The 27,456-nt window shown below is 43.2% G+C and overlaps 1 protein-coding gene across 1 annotated transcript; it reads right to left on the reverse strand.

The window, feature by feature from the left end:
* Positions 1 to 1,428: 1,428 nt before the first annotated feature.
* Positions 1,429 to 27,088, reverse strand: zfyve26 (zinc finger, FYVE domain containing 26). The gene is made up of 43 exons (XM_080480230.1): positions 27,017 to 27,088; positions 25,115 to 25,402; positions 24,918 to 24,993; positions 24,666 to 24,752; positions 23,418 to 23,558; positions 22,041 to 22,389; positions 21,241 to 21,365; positions 20,937 to 21,101; positions 20,185 to 20,273; positions 19,938 to 20,089; positions 19,654 to 19,857; positions 18,849 to 19,427; positions 18,602 to 18,766; positions 17,956 to 18,092; positions 17,521 to 17,764; positions 17,074 to 17,337; positions 16,847 to 16,966; positions 16,495 to 16,665; positions 16,149 to 16,382; positions 15,960 to 16,065; positions 14,503 to 15,335; positions 14,182 to 14,381; positions 13,903 to 14,007; positions 13,684 to 13,806; positions 13,023 to 13,199; positions 12,121 to 12,370; positions 11,438 to 11,536; positions 11,167 to 11,354; positions 10,182 to 10,318; positions 10,022 to 10,050; positions 9,696 to 9,832; positions 9,015 to 9,235; positions 8,479 to 8,626; positions 8,187 to 8,396; positions 7,572 to 7,787; positions 6,208 to 6,405; positions 6,002 to 6,082; positions 5,798 to 5,925; positions 5,561 to 5,729; positions 4,412 to 4,471; positions 4,128 to 4,310; positions 3,974 to 4,024; positions 1,429 to 3,811 (listed from the first exon to the last, which is right to left on the reverse strand). The coding sequence occupies exons 2-43, from the start codon at positions 25,303 to 25,305 to the stop codon at positions 3,599 to 3,601; spliced, it is 7,755 nt and encodes a 2,584-aa protein (XP_080336356.1). The 5' UTR covers positions 25,306 to 25,402; positions 27,017 to 27,088; the 3' UTR covers positions 1,429 to 3,598.
* Positions 27,089 to 27,456: the final 368 nt, after the last annotated feature.

Below are 27,456 nucleotides of genomic sequence, written 5' to 3' on the forward strand. Positions count from 1 at the left end.
GCTTTCAATGGATTTTGCACGAGAAAATAAACTGACACTACATTAAATGTCAAAACAAAAGTTAAGTTAAATGGGTAAGTTTGGGCTACGATATTTTTCCCCACTAATATTTTCAATTATAGGACTAAAATATGCATGAATTCTATTACAAATCATTGCTTTCTGTAACTTCTTTAAAATATTTTGCACTTTGAGGACATTTCAAAAGACAGATGATAGTAAATGGATAAACAAGTAAAATATGAGACATAAGTTAACATTTTAAGGATAAACATCATATTTAGACCACAATCATACAAACCTGAGGCCACAGTGGGGTGAAATAAGTGGTTTTGTTTGAAATGAGGGTGAAAGAAAATGCCTCTAACCTCAGCGTGACCTCTGACCTCCAGCAGAAAATGACGTGTAGTTAAAGTTATATATGAATGTGATGGATGAAGGATCAATAAAGTACGACTTCCTGTAGAAAATAAAGAATATAAAATCCACATTTTAGGCTGCAGTAGCTGCTGTTAAAGTGCAGTTTGGAACACGTAAATGTCAAATATTCATGAAGGTAATAATTTATAAAGGGATTTATAAACAAAGAACTTTATAATCTATTCTCTCTATGTGTTATACAATCTAATTGTAGAACTTTAGACCAGTTTTCTGTCAATCCAGCAAAGAGTTCTAGGTCAAAACAACCTGAAATATGAGAGAATAAACTGATTAGGACTGAACAACACAAAGAAACACGTCTATCGTGCAAAAATGAAAGATTATAGCTTCCTGAGAGGCAAACCTCTGAATTCATCTGCTCTGGCAAACGATGATAAACATGTTGAATTGAAGGCAGGAGGTTGGAACGTTAAAGGAACCATCAAGCCTGCAAAGCCGGTTCGACTCAGCGAGCCTCCAGACGAGCAGAGAAACTCCCCGAGGTGAGCGCACGCCGAATGTAGGTCTCCATAATTTATTAAACGACGACAATACCACCTCGTGGCTGTGCGCTCCAACCGAGCAGAAAAACCGCACTTCACATGACGGACCGTGTTTAAACTCTTAAAATATACAGCTCGCAGCAGGAAATGCTAGAATAAAAAGAATAAAAAATTAAAAATGTACCCGTTTTCCTTAATTCTCTTGTAAAAATGTCTATTTAATACGTGCAATGTCACAAAGGCTTCACGTACCATTTTTAATGATAAACCCTGGGAAAAAAGTACGTAAGAAAATAACTAAATTCGTGGTTTTCACACAGGAATCAGGCAATTTTTATGGTTTTTCGTAAATTTTTATTATACAAGTGATTGAACTCCCAGTTCAAAATCATTTACATTAGAAAGCAACGGCTGCAGCACGTACTCTCCTCCAAACTACTCGTTTTAATTTGTCAAGTATAAAGTGCGGCAGTGGTGAGACAGAAACAGTCAGAGTGACGGAGGGTTACAGGAAACCTCCAGTCCAGAACGGCTTCGTTTTTTTTTTTTTTTTTTTAAATAAACACGCAGTATCACAGTATTATTTTCTTTCAATCCTCCAACTAGTGCAGCAGAAAGAAGCAACGTATAAACCAGGTCAACACGGGGACGATAAATCACCTGAACAAAGGATTTCATTTAAATAAAAAAAACAAAAAACATATGGCAACAGTTAAATCCCTTCTGTTTTTTTAGTTGTTTTTTTTTAACATTTTTAGATAAGATATGTAAGTCAGTCATTCACAGCTGGAGATAAAAACTAAACAATGATTAAACAAATATAGAGTTACTGGAAAATAGTTTCAAAGTGCAGCAGGTTCAATTTAATTAAGTGACTGTTGAGTTTTTTTTTTTGTTTTTGTTACACTCACAACCTCCAGTTCATTTATTTATTTATTTATTTCTCATATTGAACCGACGCCACGCTGGATTTACTTTTATCGTTTTATTAACTGCACATTTAACCATAAATCAGTTTGAAGTATTTCCCTTTCTGCATCTGAAGCTTCAATGCCGACATTAATTTATTTATTTTTTCCTCTCCTATCAAACATTATTCTCTAATCACAGAATGTTCTGTAACGGTGCCAGGATAGGCAGAGGACACTTGGTTACAGATAAGCACACACACACACACACACACACACACACACACACACACACACACACAGGAGGAAAACGGGGATGGGTAATACCTGCGTGACTGAAGATATTGTCCCTTTAGGCTGAGGTAGGAGGCAGGTGGTGTTCAATACTGTGCAGGCGTGACTGTACCTGTCCCCGGTTATGAAGGAAGCGTCCGTCTGCACGGCGCGGTAACATTGTTCCCTCTTCAAATAAAGCACGGCGGTGATTTGCAGATTTTTACAAGCGACAGAAGAGCCGCTTGGAATTTAAAAAAAAAAAAAAGAAGAAGAAGAAAAGGACAGTGTAGAGTCGTCTGGGTTTTGTGACACTTCGACACACTTCTGTTGGACAAAGTGTGCGAGTTTGAGTCCAGCGTCCTCGCGATAACTCATTAGCACACACTGATGACTGATGGAGGAAACAGAAGAAACTCGCGGCTTAAAGCCAAAGTATGTGAAGCGACTGCTCTTATTACACAGAATGCAGAGAAAGAAGTTAGTTTGAGGTCATCAAAATGACTTGACGTATATTTCTATGTGTGTAATGAGATTTGTTAGTACACACATTCATATACGCTTTATTATTTTATCTGTAAATGTGTGTCTTCATATCAGTCAGATATTTAAAAAAAAAATAAAAAAATACATTTAGCTACTTTGGTGTGTCCACAGCGATATGTCTGGGTTTTCTTTGCCCTCAGTTTGGACTGGCAGAGCAGCGAAGCATAGAGAGGAGTTAAATCCTTCTCCGGGTCAGTTTTGTGGCCTGGCAGAAAGAAAAAAAAAAATGCAAATATAAAAGTGCATTTAAAGATTATTTATTATAAATCCGGTTGAACTGATGCAGTTAAACTGAAATATGAGCAAAACAGGAACTAAAGATGTACAATCGACCATCTTCTTGCGGCAGACCTGTGTTTGTGTGTTCTTTTGATCATTTTATGAACAATTCCAAGCTCTCAGCTACGATAACGCATGACGTGAAGTGAACCACAGCACTGCTGCAGAAAATGCCTGAAGCTGCTTCTGCTGTAAATCTGAGCAGAATGGCAAAGAAACTATAATAAAATGTGATGTTTTCTTATTTCCTTTCCTGCTTTGTTCCATATTATTGATCCACCACACAGGTGTGGATAAAGTCCTGAAGTTTAAGTCGGATTCAGGTGATGGAAATAAGTGAGATAATAAGTTATCATCTTTAGTAACTTGTAGCAGCAGTTTCCCCTCTACGTGTATTTCCTGTAACTTAATGACGAGATGGAGAAAAGTAACCATGAATGGATGAAAGTGTTCCGGAACAATTTAAATGAATAATGTGTGCTAATGTGTTCGCAGAGGACCCAAAGATCTAGTGCAGTTTTGTTTCAATCCGTAAACTGGAAAATCCAAATTCTAGTTGCGTCTTGTTGATATTTAAGTTCAGTCTGTGTGGTTTCACCCCCCCTCCCCCTCCCATTCCTCCCCCTCCCCCGCTCCCACCGATGCTGAAGGTGCCGGTACCTGCCCTCTTCACCTGGCGCTGGCTCGGCCCGGACGCTGCTGGGAGGATTTGCTGTCGTGTTCCGACAACCACTGGCGACAGATGTTCCGCATCACCAGGTCCTGCGCCGCCTCGGCCGCCTGCAGGACGTCCTGCACCAGCGGACACGCCCGGCTGGGCTCCAGCTTGACGGCCAGCAGGTACGCCGGCCTCAGTTTCCCGCACGCCAGGAAGGCCTTGATCTGCAGGACGGAGAGCGAAGCAGTTGGACGACCTCACGGGAGATTCTCAATTAGATGTAAAAACATTTTGATTCGTACATGAATTCAACCCAACCGCCAGATATCTGAAGTGACTGCAGTCAGTCTCGTATGTGAGACGAGTTTGTGACGGGGGACACAAACCTTGTTTTCTGTGCTCTTTATCTCCAGAATGAGCGTCTCCAGCTCCTTGGCCTACACCGGATCAGAGACAAAAGGACAGATAAATCATCGTTCGCCATCAAACTGCGTCCGCCGTCCGTTTCCTCCCCCCCCCAGACGCGTTTCCATCACTCACGTCAGACGGTCCTTTATCTGCGACGGTGACGCAGCTCAGGATGAGCGCGTCGCAGTCGTTTTTGGTGGCGGTGCCCGACTCGCCGACGCACTTGAGGAGCTGCCGCACGGCGCCGTACTGCCTCTGCCGCACGAGCCGCTGACCGGCGCGCACGTAGACGGCCTGAGCCTCCAGCTGGAAGTCCTGGCGGAGCGGGAGAGGGAGAGAATATTGATCCGGAAGTGCAAAAATAATGAACAACGAGAATAGAAAAGGTGTGTCAGGTAAAGAAAGACTCATCTTACCTGTATGACTCTGTACGCAATTCCAAAACCTTCTTCGATGTTTTTCCCTCCGAGCATCACCTGACAAGAGCAGAGGAAAATACCTTCTTCTTTATAGACGTATAAAGGGGTAAAAAAAAATATGAAGAAATACTAAAATAAAAGTAAATTTCTCCAATTTTATTTTTAAACTGCTGGATGAAGTAAGAAAATTAAAATGTGAGTAAAATAGTAAAACTATGTACAATATTGCAGATCAGAAGGTTTGAATATTTATTGAAATTGAGGGTAGAAACTTTCATTTTAAAAGTAGCAATTACATACCTGGAAGAAAATAATAAATAAAGTACAAGTGAACAAAAATACTACTTCAACTTCTGTGTTTTTCCTTTATTTCAATTGTCAGGAAAATATAAAAAAATATTAATTCATGAGACAATTTGTTGGACAATACGTCTCAATGATTTTTGTTCATCTATATTACAGATTAAAACAGAACACAGATTAATGGTGTAAACCAAAGAATACTTTTTTATATTCCAAGATTGGATGTGGAATGTCCAAACTTCATACTAGTATTTTATCTTAAAGCATAAAGTATTTTTAGTGAATTCAATCGATTTCTAGTAGAATTGATCGATGGGGTGAAACATAAGGCCCGTGGGCCAAACTTGGTCCTCATGAGGCTCCAATCCGGTTAAACCATTAGGAAAGTTGTAAGTATTTCAAAGTAAAGATTGATTTAAAAAAAAAAAAAAAAGTCTTAAGAGTAGAAGACAAAACACATAACTAAGATAGTGAAGCTATTCTACAAGGTTAAGTTTATAAAAACATCCATAATTCAACAGCTCGAGAGCATTTTGGGATATTTGAATGTATTTTTGCACCAGAAACTTTAATCAAAATTGTCTCTATGTAAAAGATTTTAGTAATTTTCGGTCATAATTGTTTGTTTTTTGTTAAAATAAAGACATTTTCTTCACGTATAGTTTTTGCTTCAACAAAGAAAAACTTAAAATTGTGCCCTAATAACCTTTAAATTTCATATTTAAACGATCCAGCCACCTCGGGATGAAATTGTGCTGCATGTGGCCCCTGAACTAAAACGTCTGATATCGATGAATGAGGACAGAAAGTAAAGCGCCGGCTTTAAAGCCACGGGAATCTCACCCGGCAGGCGACCTCAGCCTTCATGGGGCTTCCTCCGAAGAGGGTCGGCGGCGCGGCGGGTCCGGAGGACTTGGCGGGCGGAGCGCCGGCCTGCGGGGCTTTAGAGGACGTCTCACAGCGATGCAGGAAACGAGTCACCTCCAGCTGGAGCTCGATGGTGTTCATGTGTCTGATGGAAACCAGGATCAGTGTGAAGCCTGGGTTCCGATTCTGACAAATCCGAATCCAGAGACCCACCTGGACACGTCGCTGGAGGACATCATCTTCCTGAAGGAGTTGACCTGTGACCTCCTCCTGCTGCCTCCCCGGGCCTGCTGCTCCTGCAGGTACGTCCTCAGGTGCTCTTTGGCTCGGACCAGCCAGCGCTGCGCAGAGTCACGGTGAGAGTCAAGAGCACGGCCGACTGACGTTCTATTGGCCGACGAAAAGAGAAGGTTCTACCTGCTGTTCTCCCAGCTGCAGGTACGAGCTGGCGCCGTGTGTGAAGAACCGGATGCAGGTCATGGCTGCGCGAACATGATCCTGTCCAAAACAACAAGTGATGTCAGACCAGGAAGATTTACTTTTTCCCGTCATATTCACCGAGTTTACGAGTGGTGGCAGCGTGAAAGCTTTAGCAGCGCCGGGATAACGAGTCCGACTCTGACCGTCATGAACTGCTGCAGCTGGTACAGAGAGTGGAAGTATCCCCGCCGCTGCAGGAACTGGCAGGAGGCGATGAGGTAGCGGCTGCAGGTCTCCAGACTGGGATCCAGCTTTTCCAGGATTCCCTGCAGCATGCCGAGACGGCCGCGCTCCAGGCTGGGCTGCAACACGCCTTCGAGGAAGACCTCATCTGGACAGTCCTAAGAAACAACATGGACGGTCACACTGTGGAAGCCCCCTTAAAGCTATATACGCTTCTGCTTTCTGGTAGTTTTTTTTATTTATTTGCCAAACATTAAAAGATGGTTATGAGAAGTACACACCACCACATATAGCACATATATTTTATAAACCGGTGGCTTTTCTTCTTGCGGCTTCAGTGTATTTCACTCTATTCAACATGGATAAACAGCAGCGCTACATGAACGACGGACCTGACATCCGCCTGCTTCTCTGAGAGCTTTCAGCAGAATTAAAGCAGAACTGGGTCAGATGACACCGGCTTCACACACTCCGAGGTTTCTATTATCAGGCTTTTCACACGCCCGGGGGGGAACTTCTTGTTTTTTTCTTCAGCGAGCGAATCGAATTCAGTCATCAGCCGTGCCAAAAGCAGGAAAATCTGGCGCCTGCACCCGTGATTTTTTTTTTAATTTTTTTATTTTTTAAGTGATTATTGCCACATGGATTTGAACCCTCAAGCAAAATACAGAAACAAACTGCTCAACACTGAATAATTCTGACGCCAAAATAATTCACGACTGGATAACTTTTGTATGTATAGACTCGTTTTTTTAACGACAGGTAAAAGCAGGAAAGGTTTTTTACCCGGCTGACAAAAACAGTCTATACATATTCTATATTTAGAACGACAAAATTAACACAATTCAACTGGATAACTTTTGACTCATTAACACGGTTCTGTTCTCGTATTATAAAGAGATGAAATACAGGAGAATATTATGATTCATGTAGAATTATACTGTCCACATTGCCACATAAAAAAAAAAGAAAGAAAAAGTTGAATTATTTTGACATTTATAAATCTAATTAAATCAGAACAGGGAAACTTTTTTTTAAATTTTTTTTTTTTACATTCTTTACACTTAAACATATTTCATTATTTTTAGCATTTAAGTCATGAATGCTAAAAGAAATAAAGATTTATCAAAGTATTTTATCCGAAATTGATAAAGTGGTACATATGATAGATGTATTTAAAGGAATTATACATTTAAATATTAGGATGGATATTATATGTTTCATCATAAGATCACATAACTAATTCATAATAAGAATAATTCAATTAATTAATTGACCGTAGAAGGATGATGGAGAAGAAATGCGGCGCAGCTTAATGTCTCACCTTATTGAGGAGGTACGTCAGAGCCTCGTTGACGCAGTCGTGTCTCATGTAGAAGCTGACGAGCGCCAAGTGAGTGCCGTACGTGTTCAGGTAGTAGAGACACTCCTGGTGGAGGCTGCCGCTCGCCGACTGGCCGTCTGGCTTCTCCACTGGGGCCACGTCGGACAGGGCGGCCTCCAGCTCGCGCAGCGACGACAGGATGTCTTCATCGAAAGACTGGAAATCAGTGATGAAAACGGAGTGACATTCAATATCTTTTAACTTGTTATTGTGTAGATGAGATGATGAATAACTACATAAAAATCTGCTGCAGAACTTGACACTGATTTCTCTCTGATTTTCACTGAAACTCTTATGTAACACGTGAGGGACGCCTCACATGCTACGAGTCCCTCCGTGTGACGGACTCGTGACCCCCCTGGCATCAAAACTATACATGGGAAATTCCCCGGGAGTCGCGTCGCCCACCTGTGCCTGAAACAGTGCGGCACATTCTGTATGGGTGAGCCGACACGACCTTCACACTCCAGTCTCTTTACATAATCTCACCGTTGGAGCTAAAGCAATGCTTTGAGCTCATCTAATGAGGTAACTGAGTAATTCTAGTGTTCCCACCAGAGACAGGGTGGGCTGGACAGTGTTCTCCAGGTGCTGCACGATCTCCTGCAGCAGTAACGGCCCCCGGTTGAGCTGATTCCGGTCCACCGGCACCTTCAGGCAGCGGGTGAACTTCTCCCTCGCCCCTGAAAGGTTTCCCGCCTTGAGGGTGGCCATTGCCCACGCCTGCCACACGCCGCCGGGATCCAGGCTGCTCTTAGTGGAAACCTACAAACACAAACCTTTCTGAAAAGCTGCTTTTTTTTTTTTGTTATAAATAGATGAATAAATGAACCACCCACAGCCTCACCTCCACAGCTAGTTTGTAGTGCTCTCCTTCCAGAAGTTGATTTCGGAGACGTGTGACAGCAGAAGTTTCCAGAATATCATCGAGAGAAGGAATGTATTTGTAGTTGGCCGTCACCAGAATCTTGAGCACGTCCACTTTACTGATGTAACTGCGGATGCGAAATCAAACTGAATGAAAATCTGAAAACTAAAACCTGTTAACTACAGTCGGATAATCAGCAAGTACAAACACAAAAAACAGAAAATGTTCATTTTATGAATATTGAAGATTTATCACGGAAACATTAAAATATTTCAAATCTTGTTTTTGCTTGATTCTTTAATCATTTAAACTTGGAAACCAAATAAATAAATAAAAGAGGATCTCAAAACTGAAAGTACATTTTATTAGACAAGTTTTTCTAAGCTTCTTATCACGTTCTAATTTTTGGAGACAGAGAGGGAGTTACAGGTCTGGTGGCGTATCGGATTTATCTCTTCTGACCCGTTTGATCTCTTATCAAGTGTCGGGAGCCTTAAAGCAGGACGACTTCTTACCTGTCGCACAGCGCCAGATCCTGACTGCGGCCGACCTTCACGAACATGAGCTTGGCGCTGAACAGCAGCTGCCGCATGATGTCGGTGAGCAGGCAGGCGTCCACCTCGGGGTTGGTCAGCTTACGGGACAGCGAGCGGCAGTGTCCGATGAGCTGGTGGCCGCAGGCGGTCTGGTCGCTGTGTAGAGACAATATGGCCACGCAGAGGTACGCGCTGGGGGCCTGCGAGTGGCGGGGAAGACACAAAGTTACTTCCAGGAAAACACAGTTGAGTTGGAGAAAAAAAGACCTCAGGGTAATCTGCTTCTTTGTCTGGATTTGTTTATCACACTTAGGACCGAGTGCTCATAGCCGTTTGGGAAAAACCTTCAGAATATCTTTCTTTGGCTGAAAATGTTTGTTCAAATCAGCGGTTAAAGCACAGCCAGTGACCGCAAGTTTCAAACAGGTTTCTCTTGAAAATGACAACATGTGTTGTTGTTGTAAAGCAACTTTAATGGGATTTTGTAGCTATGGGATAAAGTAGCTACAAAAAGTGATTAGTGAGTACAAAAGAAATATTCCTGATGAAACCTGCTGGTGGAAAAGGTGATTTTTTTTATGGAATTTAAATGTTCTCTCTGAACAAGTGCACATAAAGTACACACAGGTCTAGAGCCGTGACACCAGCACAGAAGCAGACCTGTTCGTAGTAGAACTCGCTCCGCAGCAGCTGGTTCTCCGTCGGGTTCGAGCTGAGCAGAACCTGTCGATGGACCACCTCAGGCAGGTGGAGGAACCCGTCCAGAGCGTCCTCTGTGACCACCGGGCTGCAAGCCACTGCTCAGGTCCAGAAGAGAACAAAACCAGAGCGTGAAAGGTCTGCGTCGATTACAGATTGTAAGTGCTTTTAGATTAGAGGGGATCCAGACAGTGAATCCTCCTTTAAAAAGTTAAACGCACAATGAAAATCTCACAAAGAAGCTGAAACAAAGACATCATCAGCATAAAGTTTGACTTTTTATTTACCTTCCTCAGGCTCCAGTTCATCGTCAGAACTGCAATGAGAAATAAAAGAAGAACATTCTGGATTTGATGTACATTTTTTACACTGCCTCATGTGTTCCTGAAGAAAGAAACAGATTTGCATGGGTGCACGGTACGGTTGCACGTCTCAGTGAGGCCTTACTCTGGGTGAAAGTAGTTGTAACACTGGTCACAGACTCGGACTTCCTCTCCTGGACACCCGTCGACGAGCATCTTCCTCTCTGAGCAGGCGTGACAGACCAGACGGCCACATCTTCGACAGTGATGCCGCCTGTTGAACTGAAAAACATGAAAACCAACTATTAAACTGCAAATATAAACACTGGACTCTATATTTGTTACTCCCACTGCAGTTCAATGTCACTTGGATTTCTGTCCTCGCATCTCAGTTTTAAAAGTAGCATATTGTTAAATAATACGACTCAGATCTTGCAGAAAAATGAAAATATATATATTTTTTTTAATTTGTACAAAAAAAAAAGTCTAAATATTTTAAAGCTAAGTGAGTGAGATTGAGAGTTTCTTTTTTTTGTTTGATTATTTGTTTAGAAATGTATATACGTATTTAGTATGAATGAGAAAATGAAAGGGAGAGCAGCAGCTGAAAGATCAATATCATTTAAACAAGTCCTGGACTATTGGGTGATATGAAACATGATATATATATATATATATATATGGACACAGGTATGTTCAATATTTGAATGATTTGGATTTGACTATTTGAATATTGGACTATGTATGAGCTGTCTGATTAAAAAGTAAAAATAACATTTTTAATTAATTATTTAAAATTAATTAATTTTTAATTTAATTAAAACTAAGCACAAATAACATATCTGAAACGTAATAAATGGCAAAATCCTTTCAACGAGCTTTAAAAGTGATCTGTAAAATCTTAAAAAACTTTAAATGGAGTCAGGTAATATCTGTTGAAACCAGTGAGAAGTTGCTGTATTCTGGATGATCTGGATTAATCCAGGAGATTACCAATTACTACGAGTTACAGTAGTTTAGATCCGAGGAACTTGCTGTGTGGGTATTTGCTTGACATTTGTTTTTCAGTCACGATGAAAAACTATTACTTCCCATGTTGGCAGCCACCTAACTTCCTCTGTCACACTCACCATGGTGAACCTCTCTCGCTGGCAGACCATGCACACGAGCTGCTGGGTGTCGGGGACCCAGTCTTTACGATCCGGGGGCTGATCCGGGGGCTGGAACTTGGCGGGCGACCGTCGTCTTTTCTCGGAGGAGCTTCGATCCTTCTCCTTGTCGGAGCTGTGAACCGAGGGGGTGTGTGTCGGAGTGCTGCCTGCAAAGCAAACAACCAAAATGGGTGAAAAATATCAACAAAAGAGCTTTAATATCTCAACTGGCCACATGCAAATGTCTCACTTGCGGAAGCTGCCGGAGATTCGACGCGGCTGAAGGAAACCGAGGGGCCGTCCTGAGCTGGACACTGCATCAGTGCATCCTGAAGGCTGATTACGGAGTCTGAGGAGGAAACATCATGTGACTGGTTGACATTTTGGGTACTGAAGCCCACTATCTGAGACTCAATACATGAACTGCATGCAGATCCATTATATTTTCACAGTTCAGGTCCTCAACATGGCTGAGTACAGTACAGGGCAACATGAAGCCAAATCTTGGTTTGTTTAAAGTTTGATCATTAAATGTTAATTCTAAAAGTTTAGTCTTACTTTTACATTTCCTTTCTCAGCCCGTTTGCTTTTAAACACAATTCTGAAGTTACCATTTGGTGACACTTTTGTTTTGCAGATATTTGGAAGTGTGTACTATAGTTGGACATACTGCATTTAGGAATGCGTTTTGTTAACTCAGCACTATGAATCTTGGGATATGTGAGGGGGTTGGACCCTTTGCTGGTCTGAACTCGAAGGACTCGTCGAAATGGGACATTTCTGTCGTAAATGTCCTGTCAGACGCGACCTTTAAATGACGCTGCCCCAGAGCAAGTTATGACTGGATCACTCAACTGAACATCGGAGCAAACACCTCTGTTAGCGGTTAAATCGGACAGAATGTTCAACACTCTTGACGTTTGGGACACGAACCGGATCGAGCCCGCTCTCTGGGCGCGCAGGAAAAGTCCAGGGCCTTGGAAGCGTAATCTGCAAGGAGCTCATCGATGTCCTCGACGCCGAAGCCGGCGTCCTGGCCAACCAGCAGGCTCCTCAGAGTTTGCACCGCCACATCCGCCCAGTCCACCTTGAGGTTCATCAGCAGCTGCTCGAGCATCAGCAGAGGGTCCGACAGCAGGGAGAAATACTCCCGTCGGGCAGCTTCGGGCAACGTCAGCAGCACCTGGGGGGGAGGGGGGGGGGGCATTACTTCTTATGAATCGATTTTGTTGGATTACAACATTGTTATAAGTTACAATAAGAAAAAAAAACATCCAGAGTTCATCAAGTTCAAGTTTTATTTATCCCAGTTTGGCAAGACTGTGCTTGTCTAATAGTACGTGTGTAGACTACAGTAACTGCATTTCTTGGCGACAGAACTAGGGCGTGCGGTAAGAGTCTGTTTTTCTAGTAGTAAGAACATTTGTGTTTAACAGACATTTGTTATCACTGTCAGGGAAGATTTTGGCCTTCCTCGATGAAGTGGAGGACAATTGAAAATGATTTGACATTGTGACCCTGTCATCAGTTGCACCATCACATATATCATCTAATTTCCAGTTGCTTAACCAGACATGTGTCTTTTTTGTTGTTGTCGCTGCCATTTTGTGCTTTTTTCTTTGCTTGTTTTGTCTATATGTTGAAAAAATTTACAAATAAAGCATTATAAAAAAAACATTAAAAAGTCAGACATCCAGCTAAAAATTACTAATGGCCATGAGAGCGCGCTCCCTGGTCTATTTAAAGTCTTGACATGTATAAATGCTGCTTGTGTGCGTTTTTGTTTTGTTTATTATTACAAGGAGGACACTGTGTCTTTCTCCACATTCACAAACCTTTGAGCCCAGATGAAGAGCGTGGATGTGTTGTCGACGCAACGGAGAAACCTGTCTCTGGAAATGCAGGGTGAGGTAGTCTGCCAGAAAGTGGCACGCAGCCAGACCCGGGCGCTGATCCAGAGCGCTCTCACAAACACACAGACCGACTGCAGCATCTGACATTCCCTCCAGTAACTGGAACAAAAAAAACAAGACGGATGAGATAAAGGGGAGGCAGAAGAGGAAAACATACAGCAAATATTGATGTGATGATACATATGTCTACATTTGTGAAGCACTTTGTGAAAATTGTCTGTGAAAAGTGCTATATAAATAAAGTTTACTTACTTACACGATCATAACATTGATGCTGTTTAAATACAGCAGTACAAGATATAAGATAAGATCAGACTTTATTAATCCCACATTGGGAAAATCTTTCATCACAGCAGCTCCACATTGCACAAATACTTAAAGACAGTCAGGATAGTTGCACAGAAGTGCGTAGACTATAAACACATATGTATCTACACACATGGAAGTATAGGGGGAAAAAGTTAAATAAAGTTTTTATGGTGGGAAAACAGGCAAATGTTTTAGACAGTTAAATATAACACTGAGCATTTTGGGGATAAAAGCTAAAAAAATCGGTGACAAATATCTGTCAAATGGTGAAGACCTGGAAAGCTTCATCCGTCTGTCCTTTCTCCAGCAGGTGAAGCAAATGTTCAGTCTGCAGCTTCACGCTCAGGTCGTCTGACACCGGATACAGCTCTGCCCACTGTGTGCTCAGAGCAAACTCCTGGAAAAAGTGCATAAATAAACTTTAATATGTATTTAAACTTAAAAAAAAAATAAAAATCTGCAGCTAAAAAAAACAAAGGTCTGGTATACACACTTTTACTTCGAGTATACGAGATAAAACGGATTCAGGGTTCGTCTGAGATTCACTTCTCAGCTCCTGCCATGTCGTCCAAGGTAAGGGAGGCTGTAATTTCAACATCTGCGGCAAGAGGAAACAGGAAAACATGTGGCAAGTTCAATGAAGATTCAAATGCATAGACGTTCAAATCACAGCCATGTTTACAATGGTAGTTACTTGATCTTCACTTGTTTTAACTCCTTGTGACAAATAAACTTTTCTCATACGTAAAAGTGAATCACTCGATGATATTACCCAACAGTAGATGTCTAATTCCTTCTTCTTGAGTTCGAGAGATGTTTTCAGGGAACTTTCTGTGCCGGAGTCACTGAGGCAGAACTCCAGCAGTTCCAGACATGTCGACAGAGACCACCGCTCCAGAGCCTGGAGGGCAACACGGCCCCGCATGGTGGGATCCTGCACCCTGAACAGGTGGTAGATCCCTTCATCTCCATCTGAAGAGAGAGTCAGAAACAAAGACAAAGACAGATGAAAGAACTGCTTTCATTTAAGTGAAAGAAGCAAAAGAAAGACTTTAATGAGCTGTTTTGGTTGGAGATACACCGACCACATTACCTTCTAAAGCTGCACAGGCCAGTAAGTGGTCTCTTAGCGCCCCCTCCTGGCTGCAGCCTCCGCCATACAGCTCTAGCAGACGGAGCGCTCTGTTCAGGTCTTTAGAGTTCAGAGCTTTCTGGAAGGCCTCGGCAGCCACAGCTTGCACCGCGTCCCCCTGAGGTCCAGAGAGCAGGAGGCCAACGAGAGGCTTTCCACACACAACAGCCCCGAGTCCAGCCTCGCCCTCCTCGCCCTCGCTAAACGGAGCGCCCAGCACAGGCTCAGCCATGGTGTGAAGGTAAGTCCGAAGAATAGGGAACTCCTTCAGCAGGTTGTCGGCCTCTCGAGCGATCTGCTCCCCGTCGAGGATGACCTCTTTCCGGCCGCTGCGGAAGTAGCCGGACCACCCGGAGGGCTGCAAGCGAGCAGCTTCTCCTTTACTGGCGCTCAGACAAGCCAACGTGGCCAGTAGCGGGGAGCGAGACTTCAGGAACGACAAGGCCGAGGGCGTGAGCAGGAACGAGTTCGCAGAGGTGGCCGAGTTAGACGGAGGGGATGTGGAGAGGATTGTGGGAGTAGCGGAGCGGTCTTCTCCCGAGGCCTCGGACTCAGAGCTCACGTCAGACGGCGGCTCGACGACTCTCAGAGACGCCATGTGATCCTGAGCGTGTTGCTGGAGCAGAACGGACAGACTGGCAACGCTGAACGCTCCCTCGTCCTTCTTGGCTGGTCCGGAGTCTCTTTCACCACGTGGACGGGAGATCCACAGGGGCAGAGACTCACAACATCGCTGGACAATCACCTGCTGGACGCTCAGCCGCAGCCCTTCCTGCTGCAGCAACGACAGAACTCTACAGGAAGACAAGGACGCAAATGTTAGTAAAGTCAAATATTACATTGACAATGTTTTCAGAAAATCATTCAATCTGACCAGTTGCCCATGAAGCTCAACCATCAGCCATCGTCCACATTCATTATTATAAAGAGCAAAAGAAAAAGGTCTGATGTCTTCCTTTACACATAAAAGCATGTGTGTCAAATTCAAGAGATTTAAATAATGGCAGATCCAAATTTTTCACTTGATTAGAATTAATAATTTTTGTTCATAATTCAACCTACAAAGTACAAACAAACAAAATAATGTTCACTTTAAATGACCAATGAAAGGAACAGGCTGAAGCCGGTGCCTTATTTCTGAATATCCTATAAATTCCATGGAATAACATCGAATGTGCGCCACTTACAAACAAAACCTAAGACAACAAAAGAAAAGTTTTTCCTATGTTAAACTTTTATTTTAGCTTGTGCAATGTATGAATATTAAAGAAATTCAAGATTCAACAAGTGTTTGCAAACTTAAACAAATCTCAGATAAACACAATCTTCTATAATCTTCAAGAAACATTCGATCAGAACACGGTGAGACAGATGAGGAATATTATGAGACGACAGGTAAAGGAAGGTGCTGCATGTACCTGTCAGGTGAAACCTGTCTGTCAAACAGCAGATAGGAGAGAAGCTGAAATGGAGCTTGAAGCAACACCAGCAGAGGATTCCCAAGCTTCACTTCACTACTCTGATCTAAAAACAAAAAGAAGACTCATCAGAACAAGCAGGCAGAAGACAAACGGCTCCAAATTAGAGTCATTATATAAAAACTCTACCTTCTGAACCGAGGCTGCGCACCAACACGGACGCCAGTGTGTTGATATAATCGAAGAAACTGCGCATGTAGTCTGGTCTGGCGAGGTCTCCGTCGGGCTCGAAGGGGCAGACGTGATCCAGAGAGCGGAGCAGCTGCTTCATGCTGGAGCGCACGGGGTGGGCGTCCAGCTCCGACTGCTTCAGATTGGCCTGCTCGATCAGCAGAACCAGGAGCGCGCTGCCCATACTGCCCACTGTTGGGGACATGATTTACAGAATAATTAGATATTCAGCACTTTGCAATAATTTGTACAAGGTAAGCTGTGCTCTTCCCGTCGGCAGTGCTGCTTTCAGCGCTGTGCTGACCTGAACCGTCTGTAGCAGCGCTCAAATTTCGCAGGGGGGCGTCCAAACGTTGCGCCAGACCGAGGCGAGCGGCGATGCCCTCTTCGCTCAGCGCCGGGTGGCAGCAGTGCAGCACTTCCTGGATGCAGCAGCCGAACGGGCTGGCGAACCCCGCCTCGTCTCCGACAGCTTCTGTGAACGAGAGCAGATCACAAACGAAGAGTCAGTTCTGGACATCTGGAGTCATTGCACAGGAAATGTCTCAGATCAGGGCCTTTCAGCGTGAGGTTGGATGCTCTTCCTGTATCTGAACCTCCTCGTCTGACACATTTTCCTAGTTAACAGTATAAAATGCACTGAAGTTGGCATTCACCCGTTTTGACGGAGCCCTTCTGAGTGCTTGAGTGGTTCAGGACCTTGATGATCCGCTGGAGCACCATGGGAAATCCACATATTCCTTCAGTATGAGGCACTTTAGAATCAACTTTTACCCCTGGTGAATCAGAGAAAGAGAAAATATCAAAACAATTAAAGTCATTAGTGACACAAAAGCACACCTTTGTTTTTTCTTTCCCTATTTAATGAAAACAGGCTTCATACCTCGACTCTCCAAACTGGTGTTGAGCCGGCGCTCCGCAGTATCCAGCAGCTGGCGGGACGTTTTCCACAGCTGACAGTGGCAGCACGCCAGGTCGAACGCGGCCATGGCTGCCGGGCTGAGCTCCTGCAGCAGAGGTTGAAGGAGGCCGGAGGCGTCCGAGGTGCAGCAGCTCAGCCAGTAGCCTTCCTCCAGCGAGGGCATGGGGTGAGCCGGGGTGCTGAGGAGGCGGTCTGCGATGTCCGAGATCGAGTAAAAAGCCACTCCTAGCAGGGGAAGAGTCAGGATTAAGAGTAATCCACAAGAAAAACTCCTACAGTGGCAGAAATACACCTGAGTGCTGGTGAAGCTGCACGACTTTCATCGTTGTTGTGGCAAAACATTTGAGCATGCAGTTCAATGCACAATCATTTTTTTGGGAAGAAATTCAACAAGTGACGGAATCAAACCTGCTGCGGCTGCACTTCCAATAGCCTGAAGGGTGGAGCGGCCGCTGCTGCCCAGCCGACTCCTCCCTGTACCCGGCGCAGCCACCGTAACCAGCCCCTCTGAGGAGGAGGAGGATGAAGACATGGACTGACTCTCCATCTTCTGCTCCACCTGGCCCAGCTCCTGCAGGACGTCTTTGTAGCGCTTCATGAACACCAGCTCGCCACAACATGCAGACGCCTCCAGGTCAAACACTGTTGTCACCTGCATACAGACATTTTCACTCAACTAGTGATAAGAGGTCCATCTTCATCATTTAGATATACGGTGCATGTAACAATATTGATGATATGGTTGGGAATGTTGGGTTTAGCAGCCATCATAGCAATTCTACTACCAAAGAGGAAAATAAAAGCTTTTCAATCATTGATCAGGATCCAGGCCGTCATGCAGACCTGGTGCGCCTCCATGAAGTTTCCCCTGCGGATGCAGGACATCAGCAGAGACTCTGGAGGAGACAACATGGCGGGAACCAGCCAGCTGTGAGGACCTCCACACGGACAAAACTCCAGCTCGCCACCACCACCACCATCTGACAGAAAACAAAAACAGACAGAACAAAGAAGAAGTGTAGGTTTTTGATCAACAGTTATACATTTTAACTAATTAATCAATATTGCTTTAGCTATTTACTGTCTTGTTCCTTTTAAGGACCTTAATATTGTTGACATATTTTACATTAGAATTTTAGCTTCATCCAATCTAATAGAAATATACTCTTAAACCTTTTTTTTTCCAACTTCAATTCTCTTTTGTTTGATTTTTATGATCTTTTGTGGATGCCTCAATCATTTTTGTATTGCATTTGCTTTCTTGTGCTTTCTTCGTGCTATCGCTGTGTCAATCGGATATTAAGCAGAGTTAAGCAGGAAAATCATTATGTGATTCAAGTATGATTGAATTCTTGACATACCAAAAAAACCTTGAAAGAAAAAACCTGCATGTGTACTGTTAACAAACCAGCAATTGCAGCAAATATGTAAAGATCTGATGTGAATTTGTTTGAACAGATCTATACATATACTCATGTTAATAACAAACCTGAAGCGCTCATGCTGGCCTCCACGTTATGGTTCTCTGTGGAGTTTTGTTTCCCGCTGGCTTTTCTACTTGGTTTCCTCCTCCTCTTCAGGCTGGAGTTCCTGCTGCTCCCCACTGAAGGGACATTACAACCCGCTGGTGACGTCAGGAGGGGTTTTTCTGAATCTGCAAACAAACTCACCATCAACCAACAGCCACCGGTCGCACCTTTGTCCGTTTGAGTGAAGGAATCTCTTGAGCTCATTACCTTCGTGGCCCTGGTTGCTGGTGATAATCTGCAGCCTCCACTGAGTCTCCGAGGTGCGTTTGGACAACCTCTGCAGGCGCCACCCGAACGTCTCGTCAGTCACCGAGCAGCCGAGGTTCGCCGCCACCTCTGCTTCCCGGGCCAGCGCCCTCCCCGCCTCTTGGCCCTCCTGCTGGCCCACCACACACATGCCCTCCAAGCCCTCCTTTAGCAGCTTCAGAAAACCCTTCATGGCCGTCACGTCGACCAGAAACCCCTTGCAGCCTTGAATGAAGTGCCCCAAATCCAGGTAGCTCCGGTGGGCTGCTGGTGAAGGCGAGCGTGGCTTTCGCTTCTCCGGAGACTCGTCCGCTTTCACTTTGGCTCCCGACTGAACGTTTGAGGAGCATGCCGACTGAGTGTCGCTCACTGTGTTAAGGTTTGAGTTTGTGTCTTTTTGGGTTTGCTGGGCGAAGTCAGAAGTGGACAGAAAAAGAAGGGAGAAGATGTTTTCCAGGAGCTCCAGGCGGAACATGGCCGGTACGGCCTCCAGGTAGAGCTGACACTCGGACAGGTAGTGCTGGAACGCCAGATGGCAACCTGAGGAAACGCACACAGAAACCACAGAAACGACCTGATAAGGTAAACATTTTGTATTTCTTCCTACTTTTTAAACTATTTCACTGCCGTTTTGGAAAGTCAGAGTACTGTTCTGAGAGAAGACCTTACTCAGAATAAAGTGATATGTGAGCTACAGCCTTTCCAGACAGGGAACTTTCATCACACCAACAAACAGATGCAGAAAGAAGAAAGTTTTCCTCTGTACCTTCTGAGGCAACTGAGGTTTTGTTTTGGTCCGTCTCTGCCTCTGAAGGCTGCAGCTGCATGAAGTCGCACTCCGTACAGTTTGAGTATTTGTGTGCGTTCACACAGAGAGCGTAGATGGCGTACTTCATGGCACAAAAACCCTGAAACAGAACCGTGTTCCTCTGCGCCGCGGGGCCGAGCATCCCGACGGCCTCGGGATCCTCTGCAAGGGAATCCAAAGAAACAAACCGTTCAGCAATTCATGTTCGATCCATCTGGACCAAAAATAGATGATTGACAAACCGGATTCTGGGAGATGAGGCAGCAGCTGCAGCAGATCACATATCTTGCGCTCTTCAAACTGAGCTAAAGGAGTCAGAGAGTGCAGAATATAGAGGGGCGAGTGATTGTCCAGACTGTGGAGCTGCGCCAGCAGAGCGTCCTCAGAAATCCCCCTGCAGACAAACACGAGAGCGTACAACGCGGGATGAATCACGTAGGAAAATACAGTGAAGTTGGAATTAATTGAGAAGTGAATATAAATGCTTACGGGTTGTTGATTTTGCACCATTCAAGTACTCCAAGCTGGGACGACAAGAGGTTAGCAAACTCCTGCAGAACAGAGTCACTCGCTGCTGCCTGAAAAAATGACAAACAAGGTGGAAGTTAGTATATAATCATACAGTACAGTATGGTATTAATAGAACCTAATTCATGCATTTATCTGTACTTGACTTTACTGCCGTCCACCTCAGCAGTCCAGGTTTCACACACATTTCCTTTCATGTAGAAAATTCACTTCAAAATACTTGTATTGTTTTAATAATAAGTTATGAACCCTTCAAATCAAACATTCACCAAGTCAGAAACCAAAGGTGCAGAAGCTGATTTTACTTTTTAATGCAATGAAAACTGCAGCATGAAGTCTGTCACTATGACATGCTTTCTAGTTTTCTATCAGGGTGGAAAGACTCCGACTGGTTCTAAAAACAAGTTTCTACCACTGATTCAACTCAATACAGAACTCTGCATTTTGGATTTTAAGATCAGGTGACCAGCAATTATACTATTATTGAAATCCTATCATACTTAAGCTCATTATTCTGTGTGCCTGCCTCTCCAACAGGCCAGGCACAATGATCACTATCCTAGATGTTTTCTACAAACCTTTAATGAGAAGAAAAAGAACGATAATTAGTTAAATTCTTTAAAAAAAAAATCCAGTTATTGTGTCAAGATTCGAACGTCTCGCGCGCCGGTTTAGGCCCCAGAGGCGAATGTTTGATGTCTTTTCATCCGAACCTGCTCTTTGTGAAGGACGCTGAGCAGCGTCTGAGCCGAGCTGAGGCTGCGACACTGAGTCCATCCCAGCAGCAACAGCAGGCGAGAAAGAGGCCGAAACTCCGACTGCAGCAAATCCTTCAGCTGACTGAACTCCTCGTGTTTAATCAGGTCCAGAGCGGTCACCTACCGGAAGAAACCCGACTTATTACGTTACTGAGCTTAATGACATCAAGCCCGTCGCACAAAACTCCACCACCAGACCTTAAACAACAAGTTTCTCACTCTCTGGTTCATACAGGGGCATGTCCTCTGGTTCACTCACCAGGACCTGCTCCAGGAAGTGTTTTCCGCTGCTAAGGCACTCGAAGTAGATGGTTTTCCAACTGGATGGACGATCCTTGTGGCAACATAAACTCAGGGTGAGTTTTTCTGCTTCAGGAAGCTCAACTAAAGAGAAAGAAATGGAAATGGTGCAAACAGATCAGCGAGAGAGCAGGTTTCTTATGACGTCGTGCCGTTTCCCCTTTTTATTCATTTTTTAGAAAACCTATGAAAGATTATACAAGTTAAAAAGAAAAAACTTTATTCAGTTATATCATTATTTACTGATGCTCCATTGATTTATGTAGGCTAAATGAATTATACCTTGGGTTTGTTTTCTTTATAAAAAAAAAAGAATTTATTGGTTATTTTCCGATTTATTAATTCAATATTACTTGTGTGACGTAACCTGGAACAAAATATAAAGGCATCATTATGTATGGATGCTTCTTTATGTGGCCACTATTATGCGTCAAAAATAAAATAAAGCACCCAACATGGGAAAGATTGAAAACTTTTTAGTGACAAGAAGTAAAATCGGTCACGCTAATTTTCATGACACCACTTTTTGAACACTTGCAGCTTTCAGCCAAAAAAGAGGAAGTGCAAGTAAAAGAGGAAAGAAGGCGACGCCAACGTTTCTCCTCTGGAAGCACAGAAAGTGAGATTTACAGATTTTATCAGAGTCGGGGTGATAAAACGGAGTGAAACTGAGCACAAGCAGCAGAAGAGGAACAACACACAATCTGCTGGAAATCAAACGCCGTCAAACGTAAACCACCGGCCGGTCTAAGCTTGTACCGTGTGTGCGGGGCGAGCTCCTCAGGAGATAGTCCCTCTGCAGCCTCAGAGCCGTTGAGCAGTACGCGGCGACCAGGGCGTCGCAGCGAGGGCGAAGCAAGCAGCCGAGGATCCTCTCCTCCTTCAGGGGTCCGTCTCTGGCCGCCCACAGCGCTTCGCACAGCGCCTCCAGCTGCCCGCCGCTCCGACCGGAGCTCTGCGGCATCACGGGCATCACGGCCAACACGGCGTAAATCTCCTCCACCCAGCCCTCCACCTTCTCCGGACTTCTCTCGGGCTTTCCCAGCCGCTTCAGCAGCTGCTGGATGAATGTGCGCTGCAGCGCGTCGTCCTCTGGGAATAAATGGTCCTGTGGAAAATAGAACAATTCTTTTTTTTTTTTTTTCTTTTTTTTTTTTAAATGGAGCCTTCTAACACACTAAGATGTACAAATCCCTGTATGCTCAGTGCGCTTACCTCACATCGTTCAGTGTTTCATACACAGATATAATATACCAACAGATATACTTCATGTTTAATCTGGTTGGTTAATGTTGAATTATAGTACACATTCAAAAAGCTCATTTATCACACAATAGGATTACAAATACATTAGACTTTGTATGTATTTTAGATTTATTTCACTGAAACATCTCTAATCTTCTTTGTCTAATTACTTATAAATGTAACTTTTAAAATCGTACAAATCAAAAAGTTTCTCTAAATATTCTTGTTTTTTTCCCTTTCCTTTCAAACCAGAGGCCATAATTCTTACAATTTAAAACATCCTTGAAAGTTTTCAGCTTATATATAGAAGTGTAAATATAACAAGCAAAATGAACTTTTTCATGATGTTGTAATTTGTGTAATATTCTGCTCGTCTTCAGGTAATGCAAAAAAATCTTTTTTAAATAAACGGAGACTGAAACACAAAGATGAACAAATGCTTTTCTGACAGATTAAAGAAAAACTGTTAATTCCATTAAATCGAAAGGCATTTTAATTAGGATAAAAACTACACGCAGTCTCAGTTTTATAATGTAGATGGCGTCTTTTTACCTGTACTGACTTATAACTTTAACTATTTTATCTAAAACATTCATCCATTGTACAAAAAGTGACAAAAATAAACAACATAATAATCTGACACAACATTCTGGTTTTCGTTAGGAGATTCTGTACAAATGTGAGATAAAAAAAACCTTATAAAATTATTCTACTTTGATTTTATATATATAATTATAATGTGTTTTGCTACGAATGGATCTTGTCTGTGGTTCTCTTGTGGACGATCTCTGATTTCCTCCACAACTCATAAAAGGATCAAGACTGCTTCTGTGAGGAGACGACGAAAGCCAAACACATAACCTATAAATATCTTTATATATATAACGTTACCTGTAAGAAATGTGCTAAACATTGTGCCAGCCTGGGCCTGTTTTTCTCCAGCAGCGTTTGCAGACAGGACTCCACTGCAGGAGCCGCTTTTCTTGAACCTTCCGAGAACGTTTGCGAGTCCAAGAACGTCTGCTGGAGATCCTGAGAGGAGATAAAGGAAACGTGCATCAGAAACATGTTTCTCTGCACAATGAAAAACAGTGAACAATAAATACAATAGGGAACTTTAAAAAAAATCATCTCGGTTTAAGTTATTTTTGCAGGAAATTGGGCAGCAGATAAAACAAAAATGCACATCAGGAGGAAATACAGCAGCAAGCTTTAAGTGGAAAACTGCTGCAAACGTTTCCCATTTGTTCGTTTGCTAAATGAAGTAATTAATCCAGATATGCAGCAGATTTCGTCACTCCTGAAAACAAGACAATGTCTTTAGTGCATCAACATGTCAGCCACATTTTCTGTGAACACAACTTAACCTAACGTGACTTATCCCTGTGCTTCTGCTGGAAAAGAACTTCCGCTTGCACACAGTATTTTCATCAAAATTGCAAGAGAGCAAATTCGCTCCCCTCTCCTCTACTTAGTGCAAATTGGGGAACCTTTTTTTTTTTCTTTAATGGTACTTTGTGGTTATTTTTGACAGCACACGCAGTTTCATCACAGTGTAATAAAAACAGCCACAATCTGAAATGATCTTAGTGCGTCAGCAGTTTTAAGTATAAAATAAAATTGAGGGAATAAGAGACCGTTGATGAAATTGTGTAATTTGATTTTATTCATTCATTTGTAGACCAGGCTGAAAACTTGAATATGTAATAAAATCTATAGGTTGTCCTGGGTTGTTTTGTTTTTCACTGTAGATCAGGAAAAGTCTGATCATGTTGAGGGCCACAGAAATGTCACCCTCTCCACCAGAAGGCCGGATTTTTATAGATTATTGAACTGTGTGCGAGAACTGGAGCGAGCCCAGCAGTTTAACTGAATGACTTTATATTAAAATGCAATCAACGTGACGCATGGATTTGATCATTTCTACCTGAAAGTGCATCGGGTTTACCAGCATTTCAGGAATAATTGCAAATGATAATTATCAAAGCTTCTTAATGTGAAATAATTAGGTCCTTTTATTTCTTTTTTGAAAAGTACCGTGCAATGGCTTTGTTGTAACTGGCCTTAAATATATAAAACGGACTTTAAAGGATGCCCAACAAATACCGTTCCAAAAGGGGGTTAAAGTAGAACATTAACCTTGAGTGTGGTGTCTGCTACGCCCTCTGAACCCAGTTCCTCCAGTAATAACAGGAACTCCAGCTCTTTTCTGGTGCTGGGAGAAATCTAAAGCAAAGGACACAAAGAGTTAAGTCGTAACGTGGCAGTCAGGTGTGTGTGTGTGTGTGTGTGTGTGTGTGTGTGTGTGTGTGTGTGTGTGTGTGTGTGTGTGTTATGGAAGTTTACAGAAAGACATGACTGGTTGTGTAACATGCATATTGTAAGAATCACCCGCTCCTCCGTCCATTTCTCCAAAACCTGCAGCCAGAACCAGGCCAGTCTGTGTGGACTTCCGACTGACTCCCATCTACAAAACCACAATTCGCAGTCTTTAAGTTGATAAATAAACTGACGTGAACAGACTTAATGACTGCAGCTCAAATAAAAACCGATCGTTGTTCAACCTGCAACACTTCCACGCGACTCACTTTAAGCCGTACGGATGGCAGACAATAGCTTTGATTATGTCTCGCAGGTCTTCTGAGAGCGCTCCGGCAGAGTTGGCCAGCTGTGGCACGCAGGCGCTGGCCAGCTGCCACTCTCCACACTGCAGGCAGCTCTTGAAGTACTCGAACAGCTCCTGGAGCGAAGTCTCAGCCTCACAGCCAAAGGGATACATGGCCGCCGCCCGCTGTGACACTGCTCTGCTCAGGGGTCGCGCATGAAGAGGCGGAGCCGAGGAGGAGCACTCTGGAGCTTTCCTCACCTGGAGGACGCTGGAAAGAATCGGCTGACTTGATTAGAAGGACAATTCAATTAAGAGTTCATGTGATTCTAGCAAAGAAACCCTTATTTCTGCCTGTGTGGAGAATTGTAATCGTCTTTAAGTTAAATTCAAATAAATCCTTTTGTCAGCTCAACCAGTGCAATTCGTTTTATGTACAGAGTCACTTCTTTCATTGGATTCATGCACTGATAATAATGCAGTTACCTCAAGTCCACATCACCTGGGATAGTTCAACCTTTTTCTTTTTTTTTTTAAGTTTGCATGTTTTACGTGGTTGAAATGTGATTCCTTCGGACACGTTGGCTGCATACGACAAGGCAAGGGTATGCCGGTTCGGTTACTTTTTAACTAAACTAGGTGTAGAGTTGAATTTGACAACGGTTTATTGTGTCTCTCTTATGTAATCAGCTGTACTGCGAGGTCACTGGAATAAGCATCAGCCACTACAACACCTATTGGATGGCTGGGTTTAGTTCATGATCATCTATAGAGTCCAATTCAAAGCCTTCCAGTTTCCTCATAAATACGTGAATTTTAAAATCCTATATGATTAAAGCTTTAGAGACCCATTTGTATAGCAAATCAAGAGTAACAAGCAACTCAAGGCCCACAGGCCCTGTACAATCCCTAAAAATGTGTAAATTGTTGAATTCTCCAGGTAATGGTGGGTTGGATTGTCATTTGAAGCACATTTAAATGAAGTATCAATGGACAGTACTCCAACCTACTGTATTACTGAGTTTATTTCAGGGTAAGAGGGATCAAACGTGTTCTCTTAGTGTGTGGATTTCCTCCTACTGTCCAAAAACATGCATGTGAGGTTAATTTGGTACTCTAATTTTCTCCGAGGGGTTAATGTCTCTGTCCTTGCTCGATGATGGACTGGCGACCTGTCCAGGGCTTCCCAGCCAATGTGAGCTGAGATTGGCTCCAGCTCCCAACATCCCCGAGTGGGATGGTGGTATTTATTGCTTGATGGGTGTAGAAATCTACAAGATCTGTGGTTGTATAATGTTTCTTGTTTAACTAAATAGATTGCATGTAAATTCAAGCATATTTGTCAGAACGTCCTCTCAAACAATACAGTAAATGACACTGAGGAAACCTGTTCTGCAAATAAAAATCACATCAATTCACATTGTGGGCGTATTCAGACTTGTATCTACTTGAAAAAGTTCCCAAATAAAGCACAAATACTCGAGAAAACTACTGCGTTATAGTAAAATGTGCATTTTGAATTTGTTACTTTAAATCTCTGGTTAAAGTAAAACACTTGAATACTCATTTCATAATCTTATCACCTTTAAACGTTTGTGCAAGTAGCGCATGGGACAATGGCATCCCGACATGGATGTTAAACAGCTTTCTCATGACCTGCTGTGTGTTTTCAGACACTTTAATCCTCGAGAAGCAGGTTTTTGAAACACTTTTCGTGTCTGTTATGAGGTCTGACAGCTGCACTGACAGTTAGCATTAGCTGAGCGTGTTTCTGACAGACTGCACCTGGAACAAGTTAGATAACGAGAGTATCAGCGAGCAGGAGTGTGTGTGTGTTCAAAGACACGTGCTGAGGAGTGTGTGAGGATTCAGTGAAGCCACTTACCCATCTCTTTTCGCTCCGTTGTCTCAGTCGGCGGAGGGAAATTAAGATCCTCGCCGACTCTCAACCTGTTATGCTAACAGCGCCGCGGAGGTCATGTGACACAATCAGCTGATTCTCCGCCGCTGGTTGGCCAAAGGTTGGCACGTGGAGGCACCAAGCTACGGTGCCTTCAGGAACAGTCGGAAATTTAAAGATCAGGATCGTCCATCCGAATTTCACCTCAAATGAGCCTTAGCAGTAAAATCATAACACGACAAACTTTTGATTCACATTTTTGGACATTTCTGAATGTTTTATGTTTTGGGGAGTTTTACTGGAAAGGTTTGAAGAGAAATTAAAGAGAATAAATCTCCTTAATCTCAGATTTCTGCCTTTTTACTTAAGCTTCTGCAAAATAAAGGGGAAAAAAGTCAGAATTTTGACTCTATTATGATTGTTTT

The sequence above is a fragment of the Lipophrys pholis genome (genome assembly GCF_963383615.2).
Source record: "Lipophrys pholis genome assembly, chromosome: 14".
NCBI classification, from domain to species: Eukaryota; Metazoa; Chordata; class Actinopteri; order Blenniiformes; family Blenniidae; genus Lipophrys; species Lipophrys pholis.